Source organism: Salvia splendens, chromosome 5 (genome assembly GCF_004379255.2).
Source record: "Salvia splendens isolate huo1 chromosome 5, SspV2, whole genome shotgun sequence".
Classification (NCBI taxonomy): domain Eukaryota; kingdom Viridiplantae; phylum Streptophyta; class Magnoliopsida; order Lamiales; family Lamiaceae; genus Salvia; species Salvia splendens.
The window spans coordinates 41463913-41484248 of record NC_056036.1 but is presented as its reverse complement, the minus strand read 5'-3'; the positions used below and the strand labels follow the sequence as shown (position 1 = coordinate 41484248).

Here is a 20336-nt window from a genome sequence, read left to right as displayed (position 1 = left end):
CCACCCAACCGTTGTACTCGAGGCCGTTGCCGACTACCGGCTTTGGATCTGGCACGCGTACTTCGGGGTCCCTGGCTCGAACAACGACGTAAACGTGCTCTACCAGTCCGATCTCTTTACCGAAGTTTTGGATGGTAAAGCGCCGGCCATCAACTTCGTCGCCAACAACCGGCTGTATAAAATGGGGTACTATCTCGCCGACGGCATCTACCCGAAGTGGCCGACCTTCGTGAAGACGTGCCGCAGGCCTGCGAACCCAAAGCAGGCTCTTTTTGCGCAGAAGCAGGAGGCTGCGCGCAAGGATGTGGAGAGGGCGTTTAGGGTTCTCCAAGCGCGCTTCAACATCATCAAAGCCCCGGCTCGTTCCTGGTTCATGGAGAGCATGGTCGACATCATGTATACGTGCATAATCTTGCACAACATGATTGTCCGAGATGAAGGACCCGATGCGGGAAATTGGTTCAACCCCGAATCTCCCGGAAGCTCAACCGCAAGTAGTCCGCCGCGAAGTGGAGCGCATCCGTCTATACAAGAACGGTTGGCTATTCGGGCAAGGACACGCGACTCTAGCGCCCACACCCAACTCCAAGAGGATCTAATTGAGCACATTTGGGAAAACTTTGGCGGAGAAGATTAAGTTATGTCATTTTTTATTTTTTTAGAATTTTAATTATGTCTTTTTTTCTTTTTTTTTTTAAGTTTAAGTTGTAATGTTGTTTTAATTTTAATGAATTGTGTTTGTTTAAATTTAATTGGGTTGTAAAAAAAATAAAAAATGAAATTGAATGAATAGTAATTAAGGGACAGAATAAGGGACGGTTAAGGGACGGAGCGTTGCAGGTTCCGTCCCTTAGTTAAGGGATGGAGGAAAAAAGGACAGTGGGGCCCTCAAATAGTGGTCAAATAGTAGTTAAGAGACGGTTTAAGGGACGGTATAAAGACAGCGTAGTGGATGGTCTAAGAGGCAGACACACCCTCTTGCCCCATAAATATGCACCTGGGTCAATCTCTATTTTGCCCAAGTTTGTTCAATTTCTAGTCACTCCCATAATTTTCAATAATGGTCGATTATGTCACAACTTTGATATTCTTCTCAATTGCCCATAATATAGGATATGGAGAAATTATGTATAATGTGGCAACGGAAAATTCTATGTGGACAAAATATTCAACTACTTATACTAGAGCAGAGATTTTTTGCTTTACACATGTGCACACCCCATTTATAAATTCAGGTCCATAGTAGAATTTTTCGTCATGAAATAATTGAAAAAATGTTAAAGTTATATTATAATTGCTCATTTTAAAACTTGATCAAACTTTATGATTTTTCAAACTATTTGACCTAAAGCAGGTATTATATTTATTGATTTAGTTTTTCTATTAAAATTGATGTTGACATTACATCTCACATTTGGATAGACTTTTTTTTGCCGTGCGAAATTAGATAGTTTAGACTTTTAAAGGCTCAAATTTAATTTTCCAAATTGAACTCATAAAATTAGAATTTTAGTTTTCCTTTGTTGTCGTTTACGACCCCATCAATTTCACAAAAATTTTCTTAATGCAATTATTTCTTTTTTTGAGAAATTCGGCCACATATCAATTATTTCTTTCTTTTGGCTTTATTCTAATGCACAATTCTATCCAAAAATCCATCGGAAAAAAGAAAGATGATAAAGTGCAAATATTGGCATAAAACGTGATGAATGATAATATATTATTTCTTTAAACCGAACTTACAAAACAAAAAATTAGAGGTGTGCATTCGGGTTTCGGTTCGGTTTTTTGCCAAAACCGAAAAACCGAATTTAGTTCAAAATCCAAACTGAACCGTACCCGAAAAACCGAAAAACGGAAACCGAAAAACCGAAAACCGAACTTAAAAAACCGAAAAACCCGAAAAAAATTGAAAAACCTGAAAAAAATAAATATAATATAAATATATATTTATATATGTGTATTTTATTTTATTTTATTTTATTTTATTTTATTTTATATATACTAATAGAATATTTATATATAATATAAAATTAATAATACATATAATATATATTATATAGTAGAATATATTAAAAGAATATATATATTATATATAATATAATATATTAATAGAATATATATATAATTCGGTTTTTTGGTTTTTCGGTTTTTTCTTCGCCCGAACCGAACCGAACCGAAAAACCGAATTTTTTTTATTTTTAAAACCGAACCGAACCGAAAAATCGAAAAAAACCGAACCGAATTTCAAAATTTCGATTTAGTTCAGTTCGGATATTCGGTTTCCGATTTTTTTTCTCACCCCTACGAAAAATGTTCCATTTTAAATCGAAAAAAAGGATTGATTCATCAACAAAACCGCAAAAACGAGAATCGTACATTCCGGTAGTGGAATGAGTTGAGCAGTCTCCCCAACCGTCCGATCTCCCACATCAATGGGACCCACCTCCTCTGCATAAAATAGCTCACACCATTGTTATTGCCAGCTTGCCCCATCTCCTCTTATTTACTCAACTCTCTCACTTTCTCCTTATGGTAACATAAAATTCACCCCTCTTTCTCAACTGGGTAAGCTGCACTTCTTTTTCTTATCAACAAAATTGTGTTGCTTTTCATGTCCTTGCTTCTGTCTAACTAACTCATATGCTGCTCTAATGATTGCTTTCTTTCGTAATTGATTGCTTTCTGTTTCTGGAGAAACAATTGGGTGAATTTGTCTGCAGTTTGGGGATTATTAGTGAAGACTTTCCTCATCAAAGATGGAGTCTTGATTTTGATGGTGGAAGGGCTTGATTATATGCATATTTTTGGATTTTGTTTTGTTTTGTCTGGTGGGGAAGAGAGGCCAAAAGCAACATATTTAGGTCTGTTTCTTTTCTGTCTCAAGGTAGTAAGACCATTTATCTTCTCTTTAATTGTTATGTTTAAGAGGCATGGTTGTCAATCTTGGTGGGTGCCCATTGCTAGTAAATAGTAACTGTAAAAAGGTGGAGTCTTTATTGCTATAATAAAGGATGGTGATTGATTGGGATTGCAGGCAGTTCAACAGTGAAATTCTGTTTTTTTCCACTCATCTGAGTAAAGGGGCTAAAAAAAGAATGTTACCTACCACTTTCTTCTTTTTTCTCTAGCAAGTTCTATTCATTTTTCATCCATTGTTGGAGAGTTTTCTGCTTGGGTTGGTTTTTGTGGTAGGAAATTTTGAACAATGATTAATTAGGTTTCTTATTCATAGCAGTATGTTTGAATGAATCTATTTGTCTTTGCTTGTGTTATGTTCTATTTGCAAAGAGTAGGTTTCTTATTTGTAGTTGTTTGATTCAATTTCTTTGTCTTTGGTTGTGTTTTGTCTTGTTAATTTGAGGGCTGAGAACATGGGCTATTGGTGATGTTGAATGCTTCATCTGATGCTTGTTAGTTATCACGGAGCGTATTAAATTTTCGTTAGCGGTTCCCTTATCCTTGAAACAGGGAATTGTAGGTTTTCCATGGGATGATTACTTACTTTGTGATGTCTTCATGGTAATTGTGATAACTGATAAAGTGTTGTTATGGATATCTTATTAGTTGTTATTCGATCCTTCTGAAGTAGTTTCGCTTATTATGTTGCTTGTTACACGCAGTTTCTTCATCTATAGTTTTATGATACATTGTTCTTGCTTGGTTGATTGAGAAACTCCACCTATTGAGCCACTGTTTGGAGATGGATTGGAATACTAAGTGGGATTGGGAAAGCTATGACGCGTTGGGTTCAAAAAAGCTACAACTAGTGGATTGGACTGTTATTGATGATCGGGAAATTGATGCTGAATCCTTCAATCTAATAGCCGGGTGTGGGAACAGTGGAGCCTCTGGCTCGGATGGCGGCCGTGTTTCTTCAGCAAAGAGCTCAATATCAGTTTCTGATTCCTCAGCAAAGAACCTCATGGCTAATGAAGATTTTTCCGGAAATTTTAAAATTACGGAATCAGAAGGAACTCCGGAAGCTTCCATTGGCTCGGTAGAGCCACTGATCGGCCTCAAGCTTGGAAAGAGAACATACTTTGAGAACAGTGGGGCTGGAAGCCATGTCAAGAGTGCATCGCGCGCTTCATTGAAGAAAACTAAATTAGCAGGTGGAAATCTCCCAGCGCCTCGCTGTGTGGTCGAGGGCTGCAATGTTGACCTTTCAACGGCTAAAGATTATCACCGGAAGCATAGAGTTTGCAACATCCATTCCAAAGCCCCAAAGGTCATCATTGATGGCCTTGAACGCCGGTTTTGCCAGCAGTGTAGCAGGTAGACACAGATATAAAATTGTATCACATCATTTACACGTTTTCCGAGTTTTAATGCTATTCTCTCTGTTTGAAGGTTCCATAGCCCGTCTGAATTTGATGAAAAGAAGCGCAGTTGTAGAAGACGACTTTCTGATCATAATGCGCGACGCAGGAAGCCACAGCAGGACGTCATCCAGTATGCTACAAGGCTCCCGTCACCATTCTATGGTATACTTATCCATTTGAGCCCTTTACAGTTTCTGTTTGAAATATTATAAACACGAGATGTTTGCTTTCCAACTCTTAAATATTACCATAAATGCCCGTTGTTGAATGAGATTAAATATGGACACTGACATTAAATATGATCATATCTGGCTAATTGGTGTTGGAAATTTTCGGTATGTAAATAAATGCATTGACAGCTTATCATACGTGAAAATTTCTCGGTGTGCATTTAGGGGTAAGCCGTAAACTGGAAAGAGTAGTGTGATAGGAGGGAGTAGAAAAATGCTGACTTACTGTGCTGAAGATTTAGTCCGAGTTCGATAGTATTAGCCTAATTTTCATACGCCGTGTGCAGGAGGAAGGCAGCAAATGAGTTTTCTGTTGAGCAACGGTCCACCAGTGCACGCTAAGTTCACGCTGACAAAAGAGTATCATCCTTCGAAGTCTAGTGGAGACAGGGCTAGCAGCGAGAAAATGCATATTCCGGGAGCTAAACATCCACAGTTCGTTAACAGTGCAGCCAAAGGATTTCTGGCATCAAAGATCTCTGTGGCTGATGTTTCAAATCCAGGTCTGTCTTCCTACAACTCAAATCCTCATTTGCAGTAAAGTTTGGACAAACTTTTTTCTTCATGTTTTAAGACACTGAGGCGTCGTTATGTTGCTTTGACAATATTATAGCGAGATTTTGTTGTGAGTTTCAATCTCATGAAATAGATCCAATCTTGATTAGTCGTTATGTTTGTTCTTGCAATATGTAGGTTCGAAGGGATCCCCGTATTCTTCCCACTTAGATGCAGCGCCCGAGTATCCTCGTGCTCTCTCTCTTCTGTCAAACAATTCGTGGGGGGCGGAATCCGTGGCTTTTAATCCGATTCAAGAAAATGAAGCCCGTGCAACTCAGCCTACAATGTATGGAATCCCCGAAGGCACGCCCCTATCCTCTTCGGAGTTCTGGCTGCATCCGCCCTCCGCTCATCAGCCGTGGCCGGCCGACGCTAACTTCCAGCTGTTTGTAACACCATGCGAGGAGACAGGCTTGTATTCCAACATAATGAACTGACTACCATTCAACAACAATGTTCTAACTTGCTCTTTTGCTTTGTTGCTTTTTGAACTTTTGTTGCACAAGAATCCATGTTATGAATTTTTTAGATTTGTTGATAAAAGTTGTGTGAATATTTGTGTGTTTGTGGTGGGAGAATGTGATATGGAGTGAAAGGCATAATAATAGGGATGCATACGAAACATATCTCACTATGGGCATAATAACATGAGAAAATATTAATTTAAATCATTGCTTTTAGTTGACTTTTGATTAATCTCATAATTTATAAAAGTAGCTTAATAAATCACAAATTTTTTTATATTTCTTAATTATTCTATACAATTCAAACATTAAAATATCACAAATTTCAATCTATCTTAACTAATATATAGAATATAATACGCACTTAGTGAATCAAAATGGAGTGTAACACATAGTCCAACATCACAAAAATGCAAGCAAAAGTATGGATTTTACATCACAAATTGACATTCAAATCACAGTTTAAAAAGGCATCAACCCCAAGAGGAAGATTGCCATAGCCACACATCCTGCAACTTGAGGTTTAAGCCAATCCCCATTACTCCCGGGTGTCGCCGTCGTTGATGGCGTCCTGGGTGTCGTCGTGGTCGCGGAGACGTTGGTGAAGATGGCAGCCTCTGTGGAATTTGGAGGCAGGTTTAGAAGCTCTGTCCATTGCAAAAATAAACAAATTAATAATTCTACATAATCACATGACAACAATTTGAATATAGAATAATGTATTAATAAAATGAATGAATTTGGCAAAAAGAATCCTATGCACATATAAATACCATTAATTAAAGAATTGAGTAATTTGTCGGTGAATTTCTAAACTTCTATAAAATCCTAGCTTAAAATCTACTAGTTTCTTTAAATTATCAAACTATAGATTTATTCTGATTTTGCAACGAATCATGGTTTCAGTACTAACATAGCTTACTTACGTGGTACTATATGACCTCAATAGAAACAAAATCATGTTTTAAGCAACAAAACAACATTGAATTATGATTTATATTAAGCCAATATTTGCATGTAAATTCCTAAACTTTTTGTAGGGGTGCGTTAAAATGACAACGCATCTTGAAGTGAGACGGTGACACCACGTAGCCTGCAATATTATAAACGCTGCACTGCAATAGTATAAACGCTACACTGCAATCTATAGATTGCAGTCTAGCGTATTGGATATTACAGACGGACAAAAATTGCAGTCTAGCCTATTGGATATTGCATACCCAGAAAATTTACCCTTAAGCGTTTTTTATGATTGTCACATGACAGCTGATTATTCGTCCACGTGTACAAATGATTGGCTAGGAATGGTGCTATGGTGTCACTTTAACAGGTGTTGTCATTTTAACACAAACCACTCTTTGTAAATTCTTATTTTTATGTTTTCAATAATATTCTACACTTATTATAACAACAAATTAATCCTATACACCTTATTGTATCATCAAACTAGTAAAAGGTCTGTCCGTTGCAAAAAAAAAATTCAACATAACACATCATAAACATATTGTTTATTACTAATTACTTAAGTTAAACTACCATTATACCATTCGGAATATTTTCAATTTAAAGTCATTGCAAATAGTGGGTTATGACTCATGTCACACATCTATCTTCTTCCATTATCTAAGTGCATGTTTTTGTACATCCTCCATTCTCTTTAGCAATTTTCTTAAATCTATTGCATCGGTACATGAACTTTTTCCTCAAAAAGAAAAAATAACAAAAATTGGTGGATCTAACACCACCATCAATATCCAACCTACTTCATTCAGAAAGTAGTTCACTTATTTATATTTTTTACAAACAAATATATATACTAAAAATTAATAAACGTAGTCATTTTTTTTGCAGTAGTTTTTTCTTCAAACTATTTTTTCCCTTAAATTACTTATGCAGCCATTTTATCTTCTAGTAAGGCTATCTCCAACCATTTATACCAAACTCAAACCTATTTTTTCAGTTCTATCACATCAAATAATAATTCTACTCCAACCATTTACACCAAATCCAAACCCAAAAGAATATTCCATATTCACCTATTTCTTTTTACTTTTTCAATCTTGCCTACACATTTATTTAAATTACACATTAACCCCATAATAATTTATATAAATTAAATATCATATTATTTTATTTATTTTCTTATAGTATTAAATTTAAAAATATAATACTATATATAATATCACAAATTATACAAAATAAATAATTAATACTAATAATTTATATAAAATAAAATTAATGTTGTTTGACTTTTTAACTAATTAATAGATGAAAGAATAATTAAACTTAAACTAAATAATACAAATACTTAACCTTGAATAAATACTCAAATATAAATTTAAAATTCAAAATAGTTAAACAAATCCTAATTATATAAACTCAAAACTCTAAATTCGTGTAGTGTTAAAATAGTTAATTGGTACTACTAAACATAACCAAATATCAATATTAGCAATTAACTATCTTAATCTTTTACTAATTATTTAGATGATCATAATTAAATTGAAGCCCACAACTGTCAAGCCCATATAAATACACCTTAATAAAATAATTAAATAGTCTCCATCGTCTTCTTCATACGAAGAAATACAGAACCAGTCGTCTATCTCTCAACGGTTCTTGTTTCCGCCATTTCCTCTTCATCAGGCCACAGGCATGTTTCTTCCCCCAATAAATACATAAATAAGAAGGGGTGTTTTGCAATTTTTCACAAATTATGCAGTAGCTACAGTGCTATCACATATTTGGGTACCTACTGTTCAAAAAACGCAAAAATGAGGGATTTGAGATGCGTTTTGGTGTATGGTTGGGGCTATTTTTTACTGGAAAAATGGATTTTCCAGTATGGTTAGAGTTGTCCTAAGTAGGTATAATTTCAGCCTCAACCCATACTCCAAATTCCAATATTTTGGTGTTAAGAAGATTCTCTTGGTAAAAGACTGAATAGAATTTTAAATAAATTTCAAGTGCAGAGAAATTTTTTAAAAAAGGGGTAGGGTTCACATGTTTAATACAGGGATTAAAAAGTATTACCAATTTATTTTAAGGTAGAATCTAACCCTTAGATCTAGATTTAGATATTAAATATAGAAAGTAAAAAGTACTATCAACTTAAATAATTAACTTATTACTCCTAGGAGTACTATTTACCATTAATTTTAAGATGGAATCTAAAACAAGATCTACATATTATATCACGTACACTTTAATGAATGAGATTGTCACGGAATCAAGTAATAAAAAAAAGGAGAAATCTTACTAGGGCATTCAGAAATGCTAGCGTTAGCCAAATTACAAGCAGCAGGCAGCTGCAGGAGGCGCGCCTCCTGCACGCCCAGGCTCTTTATAGCGGCATTGGATCCGTTGTGCACCTGCTGAATAAAAAAGCAGAGGCACGCCGGATCCTCCTCCTTCAGCTCGGTGGCCGAGCTGCAGCACTCCTTGCCCGGCGCCTGCGCCTTGGCCGTCACGAACGACAGGCACGGCGTCACCTTCTGGAACTCTGACGCGCACTTCTCCGCGATCGTCTCGGCCGTGATCCCCACGACCGCGAGCCAGCAGAGGACCGCGGCCGCAAACCGAGCGCTCGTGCTCTTCGCCATTTGTGATTTTTGCTTTGGTGTGGGATGATTGGGAGTGTATATTGATGGCGGAGGTGGTTGGGAGCGGTGGAGGTATGCATCCGCCATTAATGAGCTCAAATGAATTCAATGTTTTCAACACTTGGCGCAATGGCTGACACGTGGCAGGTATCATTAATTCCGGCGCTATCAACTACCGATTCCTTGATTCTTCTTCACATGGCTTTAATGGTAGTAGTGGCATTCTTTTTAGAACCTTTTTACTAAATTAACAACTAGATTTTTACATTATAATTGCCGAATATGGTTAGCACTAGGATTAAATTGGCGGTTCAGATGGTCAAGTTTTGGTTCCAGTGTTTTCAGACAGTTAACTACTGATTTTGGTTCGAAATTGGTAAAAATTTGCAAAAAATGGGTAGGAAACTGCAACTAGTTCGAAATCAAAACCCCCAACTATCTTGTCATTTCGATTTAACCTTCGGCATAATGGTAATCGTCGGTACCGGTGTAGAACTAGAACTGATAAAGGTACAAATAGACCAATTTCGGTTTCAATAATTTTGAATTGTGAACCGATAATTAATCTGTGTTTTTATGTTAAACATGGAAAATCGTGAAATAGGGCAAAAAATGACGAAAACCGGTAAGTCCCAACAAAATCCCTAGGAAGTAGCTTTGGTTCCAAATGGGAACTAGGGGCGTCAAATCGTGCGGATTGGGTCATTATTGGATCAACCTGATAACAACCAAACCCAATAAGGCATAACATGAACCCAGCCTGTTAAGAAAACTGCAAATCCGAACACGAACTCAACCTACTACCTTCAAACCTGAACCCGACACGAACACATTAACAACACGATATAATATGGGTTGACACGCACGATAACGACCTGAACCCAATATTAGATGATTAAAACCTGATATTACACGATTAAACCTAATATTAAATTTGATTTACATGATAAAAATTAATTTTTCATAATTTAAACCCGATTTACAGCAAATTAAATAACTAAACTAAAGTATTATTTTTTTTTAAAAAAATAGTATAAATAATAAAAATAATAATATTACCTCTTAATGGGTTATCTGCATTCAACCCGAACTCAACCTGAAATTTTTGGATTCTTAACGGGTCAATCCAATAAGGACACGAACCCATTAAGGTTTGGCCCAAATCCATTATTTTCGTGCGGATTCATATCGAATTATCGTGTTGAATAAAAAATTGCCAATCCTAACAAGAACCACCAACTATATTGTCGTTCGGATTTCGCCTTCGGCATGAATGCAATATCAAATCTAAATATAAAACATAAAAGAAAGAAAAAGCCAGTTTTACCCTTCATGTATGCACATGAGAAAAATTATGTTACATAACTTATATGAGTAGTATTATTTATTTAGTTTTATAAATGATTTTGATTCTAACCCCTAAAAAATTCTAATAATATCATTAATTTTAGAAATTACATAAAATTTAATTTTTTATTTTATTTTCTAGATACTTCAAATAAATGGAAAAAACAATAAATTAAATTTGTGGGTAAGAAGACGAAAGGGTGGAAGAAGATGATCGGAGAAGACTAAGAATCGATCGGTCAAAAGATGTGGATTAGAAATCGAGAGAAATCGCGGATATCTTATGATGATGACACATAACTTGTCTCCTCGATAATGTATTTCACATTTGAAAGAAGCATTGCGGGTCACAAACATGGGTCGGGTCCAAGACGGATCAGAGCGACCCGGAGTAATGGGCTTAAGTGGTGTGGGTTTTGTGCAATGGGCTCAACAACGGTCCACATTGACATTGTATTATCAGTTAGGTGTATGAATATGAGGATGTCACGTGGGAAGCCTAATAAATTCAGACTGCCAAAATGCTTTCCTAATTCCTACCAAACATTATACATTTATTAATTGTCGATATATCTTCACACATTTATATATGAGTTTAGCCATATCCTACTATATCTAACTGGTGATATGTGATCAATTATTTAGGAGGCATCACTAATTATACATGTGTCCTTGTCGTAATATGTTGACTGAATTAAAAAAAATGATTTAGCATTAAGAATATTGAAATGGGAGAAAATTTGGATGTGCGTATTCTAGGATTATGTAACTATATTAAAATTTATAAGTATATGACTTACACTCTGGAAAATTTGAATTGAATTTCGAATTTTGAAAATATGGAATATTGTTCTTTTGTGAAAGGAACACATGCTCAAGCTTGTAGCTACGGCGAACTACTTTTTGACAGCCAAAAATCCAACGGAAAAAAAAGCACACACCAAAGCAAAAAATTAACCAACAGCCTAACCAAACAACAAAAAGCAAGGACAACGAGCTATCAACAAAATAGAGAAAGCTAGTAGAGAGAATACAACACCCAAGACTCAAGTCACTAAAAGAAAGTTCTCATGATCTAGACACAAAACGATAGGTCAAACAAAAGACAAAGTCAGCTTTTCTTAACTCTGTTGTTTTCTTGGATTCTGATTCGGCTATCAAGTTCCCATTAGGAGCTCTTGTCTCATCGTTGATTACTGAGTTCTCTCCAAAATCTAACTACGTTTCATTCATCATTCATTTGTTCCGATGGAAGGATAATTTTGGGCACCAACCTCAAGTCCAAGTGCCAAGTCTTCAGATTATATTAAATATTTATTCTCGAACTCCCAAATAGGGTGAAACTCCTGAAGTTGATTTTATTCTTATGTCCCAAATGGTCCACACGTAATCACATAGAACATCGCTATCCATAGTTTCTTATCAAACTCTCGGGATAAATCCTTTCCATGCTTCTTATCAATTAGCATCTAAAAAATGACAAGTCCCTAGTGATTTGTATTTTTATTTAAATATAATCTATCACCTATATAAGTGTGTGGTGTGGGACGTGTGGGTGTGTTGATTTCTTCCCAGATTTTATAGTTTAATCTATTTATAACAGCTACTAAGACTTGGATTAGATATGAATTATGATTAAAGATTCGAAATCAGTAAGTTTCAGCATTGAATATGGGATGGGTCGAGTACTTAAAATATCTAGCCGACATCTTATAGATCGTCACACATTTGGATTACTATCAAATTAAGCTAAGCTGTGTTATTGCTGTCCACACATTTTTTTTATAATTTTAATTTATATTAAGAAATTATTTAATTGTTTTATGTTAATAATTTATCAGTAATTTAAAATTATATTTAAAGTGAAATCTAAAAAGAAGGTTTAGCATCCCCTGTATGGATTAAGTCTAATTAGTGAACATTATTTTCTTGCACCCTATAAATCAACTATATAGCTAGGAATTTAATTGAAGTTGACGAGGAAGATGAGGTTTAGACCGTTTAATAATTGTAGTAGTGCTCTAAATGGAAATGAACTCCCTATCTTGTCTATTATTTGATCTATTTTATCGATATTTTTTTATTTAATGTAGGTATTCTATGTTCTAGTCATTCAAGACTCAACTACATCTTTAATGATCTTGTCAATCATCATTAATAACCACAATTATGTATATAATTTATACAAATATCACTGTAAAAAGTAGACTCTCAAATAAATAAAAATATATTTTATACTACTATGTATTAGTAACATTTTAAAGAAATTATCGCTTTAGACTTTAAATGATTAATGCATTATCAATTAACACAACTATATAATCTATATTAATATACCTATTCAAATTCAAGAGAATCATTAATTATGTCGAGATATTAGAAATTTATAGCATTCGTAAATTTGTGCTACCATCTCATATTTACACTAATAAAATTCGGAAAATTGAATATGCCAACTCAAGAAATTGATAATCAGTAACGAACAGCGACTTGCGAGTAAAAAAAGGAGGTGACTTAGGACGGAGAAAGAAGAAATTTATTTTACTATTTTAAATTCAATACAATTTCATTTTAATATTTTCATTTCAATTTTGAGAAGGATGGAAAATCATCAAAATTGACAATATTAATTAATCATGAAAAGATGTAGTTTTCATAATTACTCCAATTAACACCTTTAGTTCAAAAAGTCAAATGAAGGGTAGTAGTTTAAAACGTTCTCTCCAAACGCATAGTCCCAAAAACAAGAAACACAACAATGCAAAAAGGCAACAACCAAAGCAAGAAGGCAGAGCGCGCCGCTGGCCCCTGCCCCTAGTGGCCATAGGATCGATCGCCGCCGCATCGCTCGTATTCCTCCTCATTGCAAAAAACGCCTCCGCACCATTCCTCTGCGGCGCGGGGGCGTCGTCACGCCCCTCGGCGACGAGCCTCCAGCTGGAGGCCGTGCTCCAGTACGCGACGTCCACGGTAGTGCCGCAGCAGTCATTGGCCGAGATCTCCGTCACGTTCCACATCCTCCGCTCCCTGGCCCCCACGAACTTCCTCGTGTTCGGCCTTGGGCGCGACTCGCTCATGTGGGCCTCCCTCAACCCACATGGCAAGACGCTATTCTCGAGGAGGACCCCAAGTGGGTCCAATCCGTCTTAGGAGACTCCCCCGCCCTCCGGGCCCACACCGTCCCCTACCGCACCCAACTCTCCCAGGCTGACGAATTGATGCGACATTTCCGCTCCGAGCCTGACTGCTCCCCCCATAAATCCTTCCTACGTGGCAACGATAAATGCAGGTAATTAACTGTTAAAGTATTGTTAGTAAAGAATGAATCCCTCCTTATTTTAAAAAAAAATCCTAAATTATAAAGTTCTGGACTAAATAAAAATAGTTCATATTTACGTGGGACGAAAAAGTATTATATTTATGGAGTGATTTGTCATCTATTGGTTGGAAGGAAAGCGTTTTAGGGAATAAATTCGGTGTGCGTAGGTTAGCGCTGAACATGCTGGAGAATGAGGTGTACGATACGGAGTGGGACCTGATAATGATCGACGCGCCGCGGGGGTATTTCCCGGAGGCGCCGGGGAGGATGGCGGCGATATACTCGGCGGCGGTGATGGCGAGGAACCGGAAGGGAACGGGCGTGACGCACTTGTTCCTGCACGACGTGGACCGGCGGTGGAGGAAATGTACGCGGAGGCGTTCTTATGCAAGAAATATCGAGTCAAGGCGGAGGGGAGGCTGTGGCATTTCGAGATACCGCCCGCCGTTGATATCAACACCGACTTTTGCTAAGGTGCGCTGGAAAACGAGTTGGTATAAAATTATTAAGAGTAAAGGCCAAAATTGGTCCTGAACATATAGCCATTTTACGATTTTTGTCCTAAACATTATCTTTTGGATTTTTTGGTCCTGCACATATGGACATTTGGATTTTTTGGTCCTGCACATATGGACATTTGGTCATTTTGGTCCTCCGTCAATATTTCCGTTAAAAACTAACGGTCAACATTATCTTTTGGATTTTTTGGTCCTGCACATATGGACATTTGATCATTTTGGTCCTGCACATATGGAATTTTGATCATTTTGGTCCTCCGTCAACATTTTCGTTAAAAACTAACGGTCAACGGCCGATTTTTGACTAAAACAATGGGTTGGGTCGGGTCGTGTTTGGGTCGGGTTTGGGTTACACGTTAAGAAAAAAAATAATTATGGGAACCAAATTTGTCCTATCTTCATTTCGTTTTCGCAAATAGGAATATCTTAGTTCAATTATAGATGTTCCCTACGTTAAAGAAACTTTTGTGGTGCTGTCAAATTTAGGGTTGGCATGTTGACTCTCATCATTAATTTGTGTGACAAATTCAATATCTTCTTTTAATAAAGATTAAAAAAATGTGCTGTAGGTAAAGTTTGTTTTTACAAGAAAATTCTGAATGAAAAGTGGAAGCTGTAAATCGAATTAGTTTCCATTACTTTTCCAATCAAATTTAACTTGCCACAGTAAAATGGTTGATATTCATGTATAGATCATTTGCGATTTTTGCGCTTAAGTTTAAGTTTTTGAAGGTTTTTAAGGGTATTTTGGATGTAAATTCTAAATTTTCATCAAATTCTTATTTTTGCGTATCAACTTTAAAATTTGTTTTTAAAAGATTATTGATTTATCCTTTAATTAAATTATCAATTTGTTTTAATTTTATAATTAATCAAATTTTTGTGCTAACATAGCTTAAAATTCATACCTATATGGCAATATAAGAGTACTCCACCAAATCGATGCCGTATCTTAGACCGCAAATAATATTATATATAGTAATTAAATTTTTTATTAAGTCATATTAGAGCTAAAATTTTACTTGGTAAAAAATAATACAAATCAATAAGTGATTTGGAATTTGACAAATATCTAGACATTGAAAAACAAGTATCTTTGTCTCTTAACCGTCTCTTATCTCGTCTCGTCTCGTCCCTGTCTTGCCGAGACGCTTGTCCCTCCGAGAAGGTTGGCGCGCCAGCGCCACGTGGCGCACGCTGGCGCTAGGCGTGACGCCCACTCGCCGGCCCGCGAGTGGGCGTCGTCACGCTGACGCAATAAATCATTTTTTTAAAAAAATTCGATGTTAATAAATAAAAAATGGTAATATGACCGTTCAACGGTAATTTTTTTATTTTATTTTATTTTTTATTCTATAAATACTACTCTTTCATTATCATTACACACACAAATACACATCTATTATTCTCAAATCATCTCTCTTTCCTCTCCAATTTTCATCTCAAATAATCTCTTTTATTCTTCTCCCAAATTTAATCCATCCAGGGATCCATTCATGGATCCATTTGAGCAAATCCATCTCAAATCAACTCATTCTTCTGCTTCTTTGAGTTTTAAATTATGTATTTTTTAAATTAGGTCTTTTTATTTATTTTTTTAGAATGTACTTATGTATTTTTTTAGGATTTTAATTTGTAATTTTATTTTATTTAATGAAGTGTATTTTTATTAATTGAATTTGTTGGAAATAAAAATAAAAAAATGAAATTGAATAAATAGTTAAGGGATGAGATGATTAAGAAAGAGAGGGATGGTTACAGGTGTTGTCTCTTAATTAAGCGATGGAGTGAAAAGTACAGTGGGTCCCATGAATAGTTAAGAGATGAGACGGTTAAGAGCCGGATAAGAGACAGCGTTGCGCATGGTTACGCAACTATTCGAAATATTTTTTTTCCACAAACTTTACAGTTTGTATATAATGGGAGTACAACTTACCAAAGACCAGAGTTGTCGATGTACATTGGTTACCGATTCGTCTTAATTTAAACTATCTGACAATAGAGTGATGAGTACATGACATCTTTTTATCATTATGATTTATACACAAACTAAAATGACACATCATCCGAAGTTATAATTTGAAATTAAAATATAAAAAATCTGAAATTAAAATATAAAAAATCTGAAATTATAAACTTCTTCTCCATGACGAGCTACTCGACTTCTCTAATGGCTTCCAAGAATTGTGGAAAGAACAACAACATCAAACCGGAAGATAAACAATAGAACCTCCTCCACGAACGACGATTCTGAGTCTCTTTTAGAGAGTGAAAGTATCAATTTTTTGGTGTAATTTTTAAAAAAATACATTTATTGAAAAAGAAAGATTGAAAAAAACAGGTGAAGGGAAAGCTTGGAATGCTTCGATTAATGGAAAATGAAAATTATGGGAGAATAGATGATTTAATTTGGAGAAGAAAAAAAAGTATAAACCGACGTCATTGTTGTTGGAAATAATGAGTTGGGGTCTCAAGGAGTGTTGGAAATAATAAAGTTCAAGGAATATAACATTAATTCTGTTATAATTCCAAGTGTATAGTTCCTAGGAGTATTTATTTCTCTAGCATTATAAATAGGATGATCAAGTGTATTACAAAAAACACAATACAATACAATTCCTAGTTTTATCATGGTATCAAGAGCAGAAACGGTTCTGTGGTTCAATCGAACTCAGAATTAAATTCATCATTGTTCAAACCCTTCCCAAACCTTTCGACTACAGATCCGGCAGAAATCTCTCAAACCTACACCCAAAAACAGCCAAAATCAAGTGAGTATCAATCAACATGACAAACACCTTTGAAAACGTCTCAACTGGATTCAAGTTCGATGGGAGAAACTTCCCTGTTTGGGCAAGAATAATGCGAGTCAACATTGGCAGTCGAGGAAAACTCCATCATCTTGAAGGAGATGAAGATCCTCCAAAAACCGACGACCCAAAGTTCAAAACATGGCAGGAGGCAGATTTCACAGTGTTCTCATGGTTGATCCAGAATATGGATCAAAAATTGGTGATTCAATTCGCTCAACACCAGACAGCGAAGGAGATGTGGAAAAGCCTCAACACAACATTTGGAGTCAGGGCTGACCCTGTGCAGGTGTACGACCTCGAGATCAAGACAAACAAATTAGTTCAAGGAAATGAATCCCTCGAAAGCTACTGGAGCAATTTACAAAATCTGTGGGTGAACACGGATGCTCGAAAACCTTGCCCGTATGATTGTTGCGACAAAGGTATCAACATTTATAGAAAGGAACAAGAAATTAAACGGCTTTACCAATTTCTTGCCGGATTGGATGACAAATATGACAACCTCAGAAGAGAAATATTGAAGGATGAACCAAACGCTGAAACTGCCTTCGGCCTCATCAAACAAGAAGAAGCTCGGGCCGGAGTCTGGAAACCCTCAGATAGTACCACCAACGTCAACGCCGACATAGGCACCGGCTTCGGTGCTCGTCAGGGAGCCCCACCGCCTCAGTTCGGCGGTCAGAACAGAGCACCACAGCCACCGCCGCCCCATCGAGGACCACCTCCACCACCACAATCACGCAACAATTCCTCAAATCGGAGAGGAATCGACAAATCAAAATTGTATTGTACCCATTGTGGGATGACAAAGCATACCAAAGAAACATGCTTCAAATTGGTGGGATTTCCAGAATGGTGGGAGGATGGACACAAACTGAACCGAAATTCAACCGGCAAGGGAAGAATGGCGGTGGGGAGAGAAGAAGTCGCCGGCCTTGTCACTCCGACGGGCAGCCAAGGGGCTACTCACGCCGGAAACAAAGGCGGCGAACCGATGGAAATCTCGACCGGCGGTGGATGGTGGGGCGTGAACGGAGGAGGAATCGACCGAGAAGCTGAGGCGGCGGGAGGCTCTGCCTCATTTACGAGAGCAATTGAAGGTAAAGGGTTTGAGGATTTGACTTTGCCCTCAAACCCTTCCACTTTTCTTTTTTATAAATCTGCCCCCACCCTCTTACATGACAACCCACATACTTATAAAAAATCTCATGTTGACCCCCACACTAGCCTTAAATACCATAGTAACCCAATCTCAATCCAAAATCGTTTTTCCGTATTAAGAGATACCCCAGAAATTTCCATTGCATGTCAAGTCGCAAAAGTGGATGGAAAAAATGAAAAAGGGTGGATTTTTGATTGTGGGGCAACAGACACAATGTCATATGATAGGTCTGATTTTGGAGAGTTGACTAAATCGAAAAGGACTTATATTGAAACAGCCAGCGGGGAATTTATATCTGTTGAGGGGTCGGGAACCATTCAAATATCACCATCATTGAGAATCCCTAATTGTCTCTTTGTGCCAGCTTTGTCTCAGAAATTGTTATCTGTCAGTCATGTTACACGAGAACTCAATTGTTCCCTTCTAATAAATCCAAAATTTTGTTGTCTACAGGATATCCGGACGGGGAAGACTATTGGGCGTGGCACTGAGTATCATGGGTTATACTATGTGGATGAGACGGTTCAAACTGGCAAAGGAATGTTGGCTCATGGAAATTCAGAACGGGAAGCTTGGTTATGGCATAGGCGGTTAGGGCATCCGTCTACTAGTTATTTAAGTATTATTTTTCCGCATCTAGATTTGAGTTCTGTTTTGCACTGTCAAACTTGTGTTTTGGCTAAAAGCCATCGAAAAACTTTCAGACCCAAAAACTCTAGAGTTGATAATGTTTTTTCCTTAATTCATTCTGATGTGTGGGGCCCATCTCCAGTTGTGGGGGGAAATGGTTTTCGATATTTTGTTTTATTTATTGATGATTGCACTCGCATGACATGGGTGTATTTTCTCAAAAATAAATCAGATGTTTTTTCCAAATTTTCAGACTTTTACACCATGATTCTTACCTAATTTCAAACAAAAATTAGAATCCTTAGGTCTGACAATGGGGGGGAATATGTTAATACTCAGATGAAAGAATTCTGCACCAATAATGGCCTCATCCATCAAACCTCTTGTGCCTACACCCCCGAACAGAATGGAGTTGCCGAAAGGAGAAACCGTATAATCCTTGAAATGACCCGAGCCATCATCCTAGATTCCAAAGTACCAAATTTTTTCTGGCCTGAAGCCGTGGCTACATCAATTTACACCCTCAATCGTCTCCCCACCAAAGCCCTTGGCCTTAAAAATCCTATCCAGATGTTATCCAGCATGACTACAATTCCTCCTGCCTTATCCCTCAAACCTCATATTTTTGGGTGTTCAGTGTTTGTTCATATTCCAAAACATGAGCGAACAAAACTATCCCCGTGTGCAACCAAATGTGTTTTTATTGGGTATGGTGTCAATCAGAAGGGGTACAGGTGTTATGATCCAAAAACTCGTCAAGTGATTACCACAATGAACTGCACCTTCTTAGAATCTGAGTTTTTCTATAACACCCAACTTACCAGTCAGGGGGAGAGGGAAATTACTAGTGTTGACTCGATAAGTTGGCTACTTATGCCGAATAACCATAATCCCACTGAAGGTCCACCAGAGCCAAATAATACTGCCGACGAACCTGTCTTAAACACATCTCAACCTGTGGTTCATGGTGGCGCTCCAATACCGCCCCCTCCGATATCTGAGGTAAACAATCATGTTGAAAACTTTGTTACTACTGCTGACCCTGTCATTACAGAAGAAAGAATGGAGGAAGTCATAGACGAAGATACGGGGCAGTATATCTTACCACCCCGAAGTAACCGTGGTGTTCCTCCCAAAAGATACTCACCGGAGAGACCAAGTAAACAAGCAAAATATCCAGTAGGGAGTGTGGCAAAGGCAAATATGACAAGACTGGCAAGAGCTTTTGAGGCAACCCTATATGGAGAAGAAGAAATCCCACAAACTGTGAAAGAAGCCCTGAAGATCAAACACTGGAGAGAAGCAATGATGGTAGAGTTGAGAGCTCTAGAAAGAAATAAGACATGGAAAAAGTGTCGGCTACCAAAA

At 37.0% G+C, this 20336-nt stretch overlaps 2 protein-coding genes and 1 pseudogene across 7 annotated transcripts; 2 read left to right on the top strand and 1 right to left on the bottom strand.

The window, feature by feature from the left end:
- The first annotated feature begins 2382 nt into the window (after positions 1 to 2382).
- On the top strand, positions 2383 to 5666 carry LOC121802725 (squamosa promoter-binding-like protein 3). 6 transcript variants are annotated; one of them, XM_042202418.1, is made up of 5 exons: positions 2383 to 2568; positions 3624 to 4278; positions 4354 to 4487; positions 4843 to 5058; positions 5249 to 5666. In XM_042202418.1, exons 2-5 carry the CDS (start codon positions 3704 to 3706, stop codon positions 5548 to 5550), a joined length of 1227 nt encoding a protein of 408 aa, XP_042058352.1. In that variant the 5' UTR covers positions 2383 to 2568; positions 3624 to 3703; the 3' UTR covers positions 5551 to 5666. The 6 variants fall into 6 exon arrangements, with proteins under 6 accessions (XP_042058352.1, XP_042058347.1, XP_042058351.1 ...); XM_042202413.1 differs by having other exon boundaries at positions 2724 to 4278; XM_042202417.1 differs by lacking the exon at positions 2383 to 2568 and adding an exon at positions 2575 to 2864.
- Positions 5667 to 5908: 242 nt separating this feature from the next.
- LOC121803430 (non-specific lipid transfer protein GPI-anchored 1-like) lies at positions 5909 to 9281 on the bottom strand. Its single transcript, XM_042203096.1, has 2 exons — positions 8837 to 9281; positions 5909 to 6224 (listed from the first exon to the last, which is right to left on the bottom strand). The coding sequence occupies exons 1-2, from the start codon at positions 9264 to 9266 to the stop codon at positions 6040 to 6042; spliced, it is 615 nt and encodes a 204-aa protein (XP_042059030.1). The 5' UTR covers positions 9267 to 9281; the 3' UTR covers positions 5909 to 6039.
- Positions 9282 to 13220: 3939 nt separating this feature from the next.
- Positions 13221 to 14464, top strand: LOC121804308 (annotated as a pseudogene).
- The last annotated feature ends 5872 nt before the right edge of the window (positions 14465 to 20336 follow it).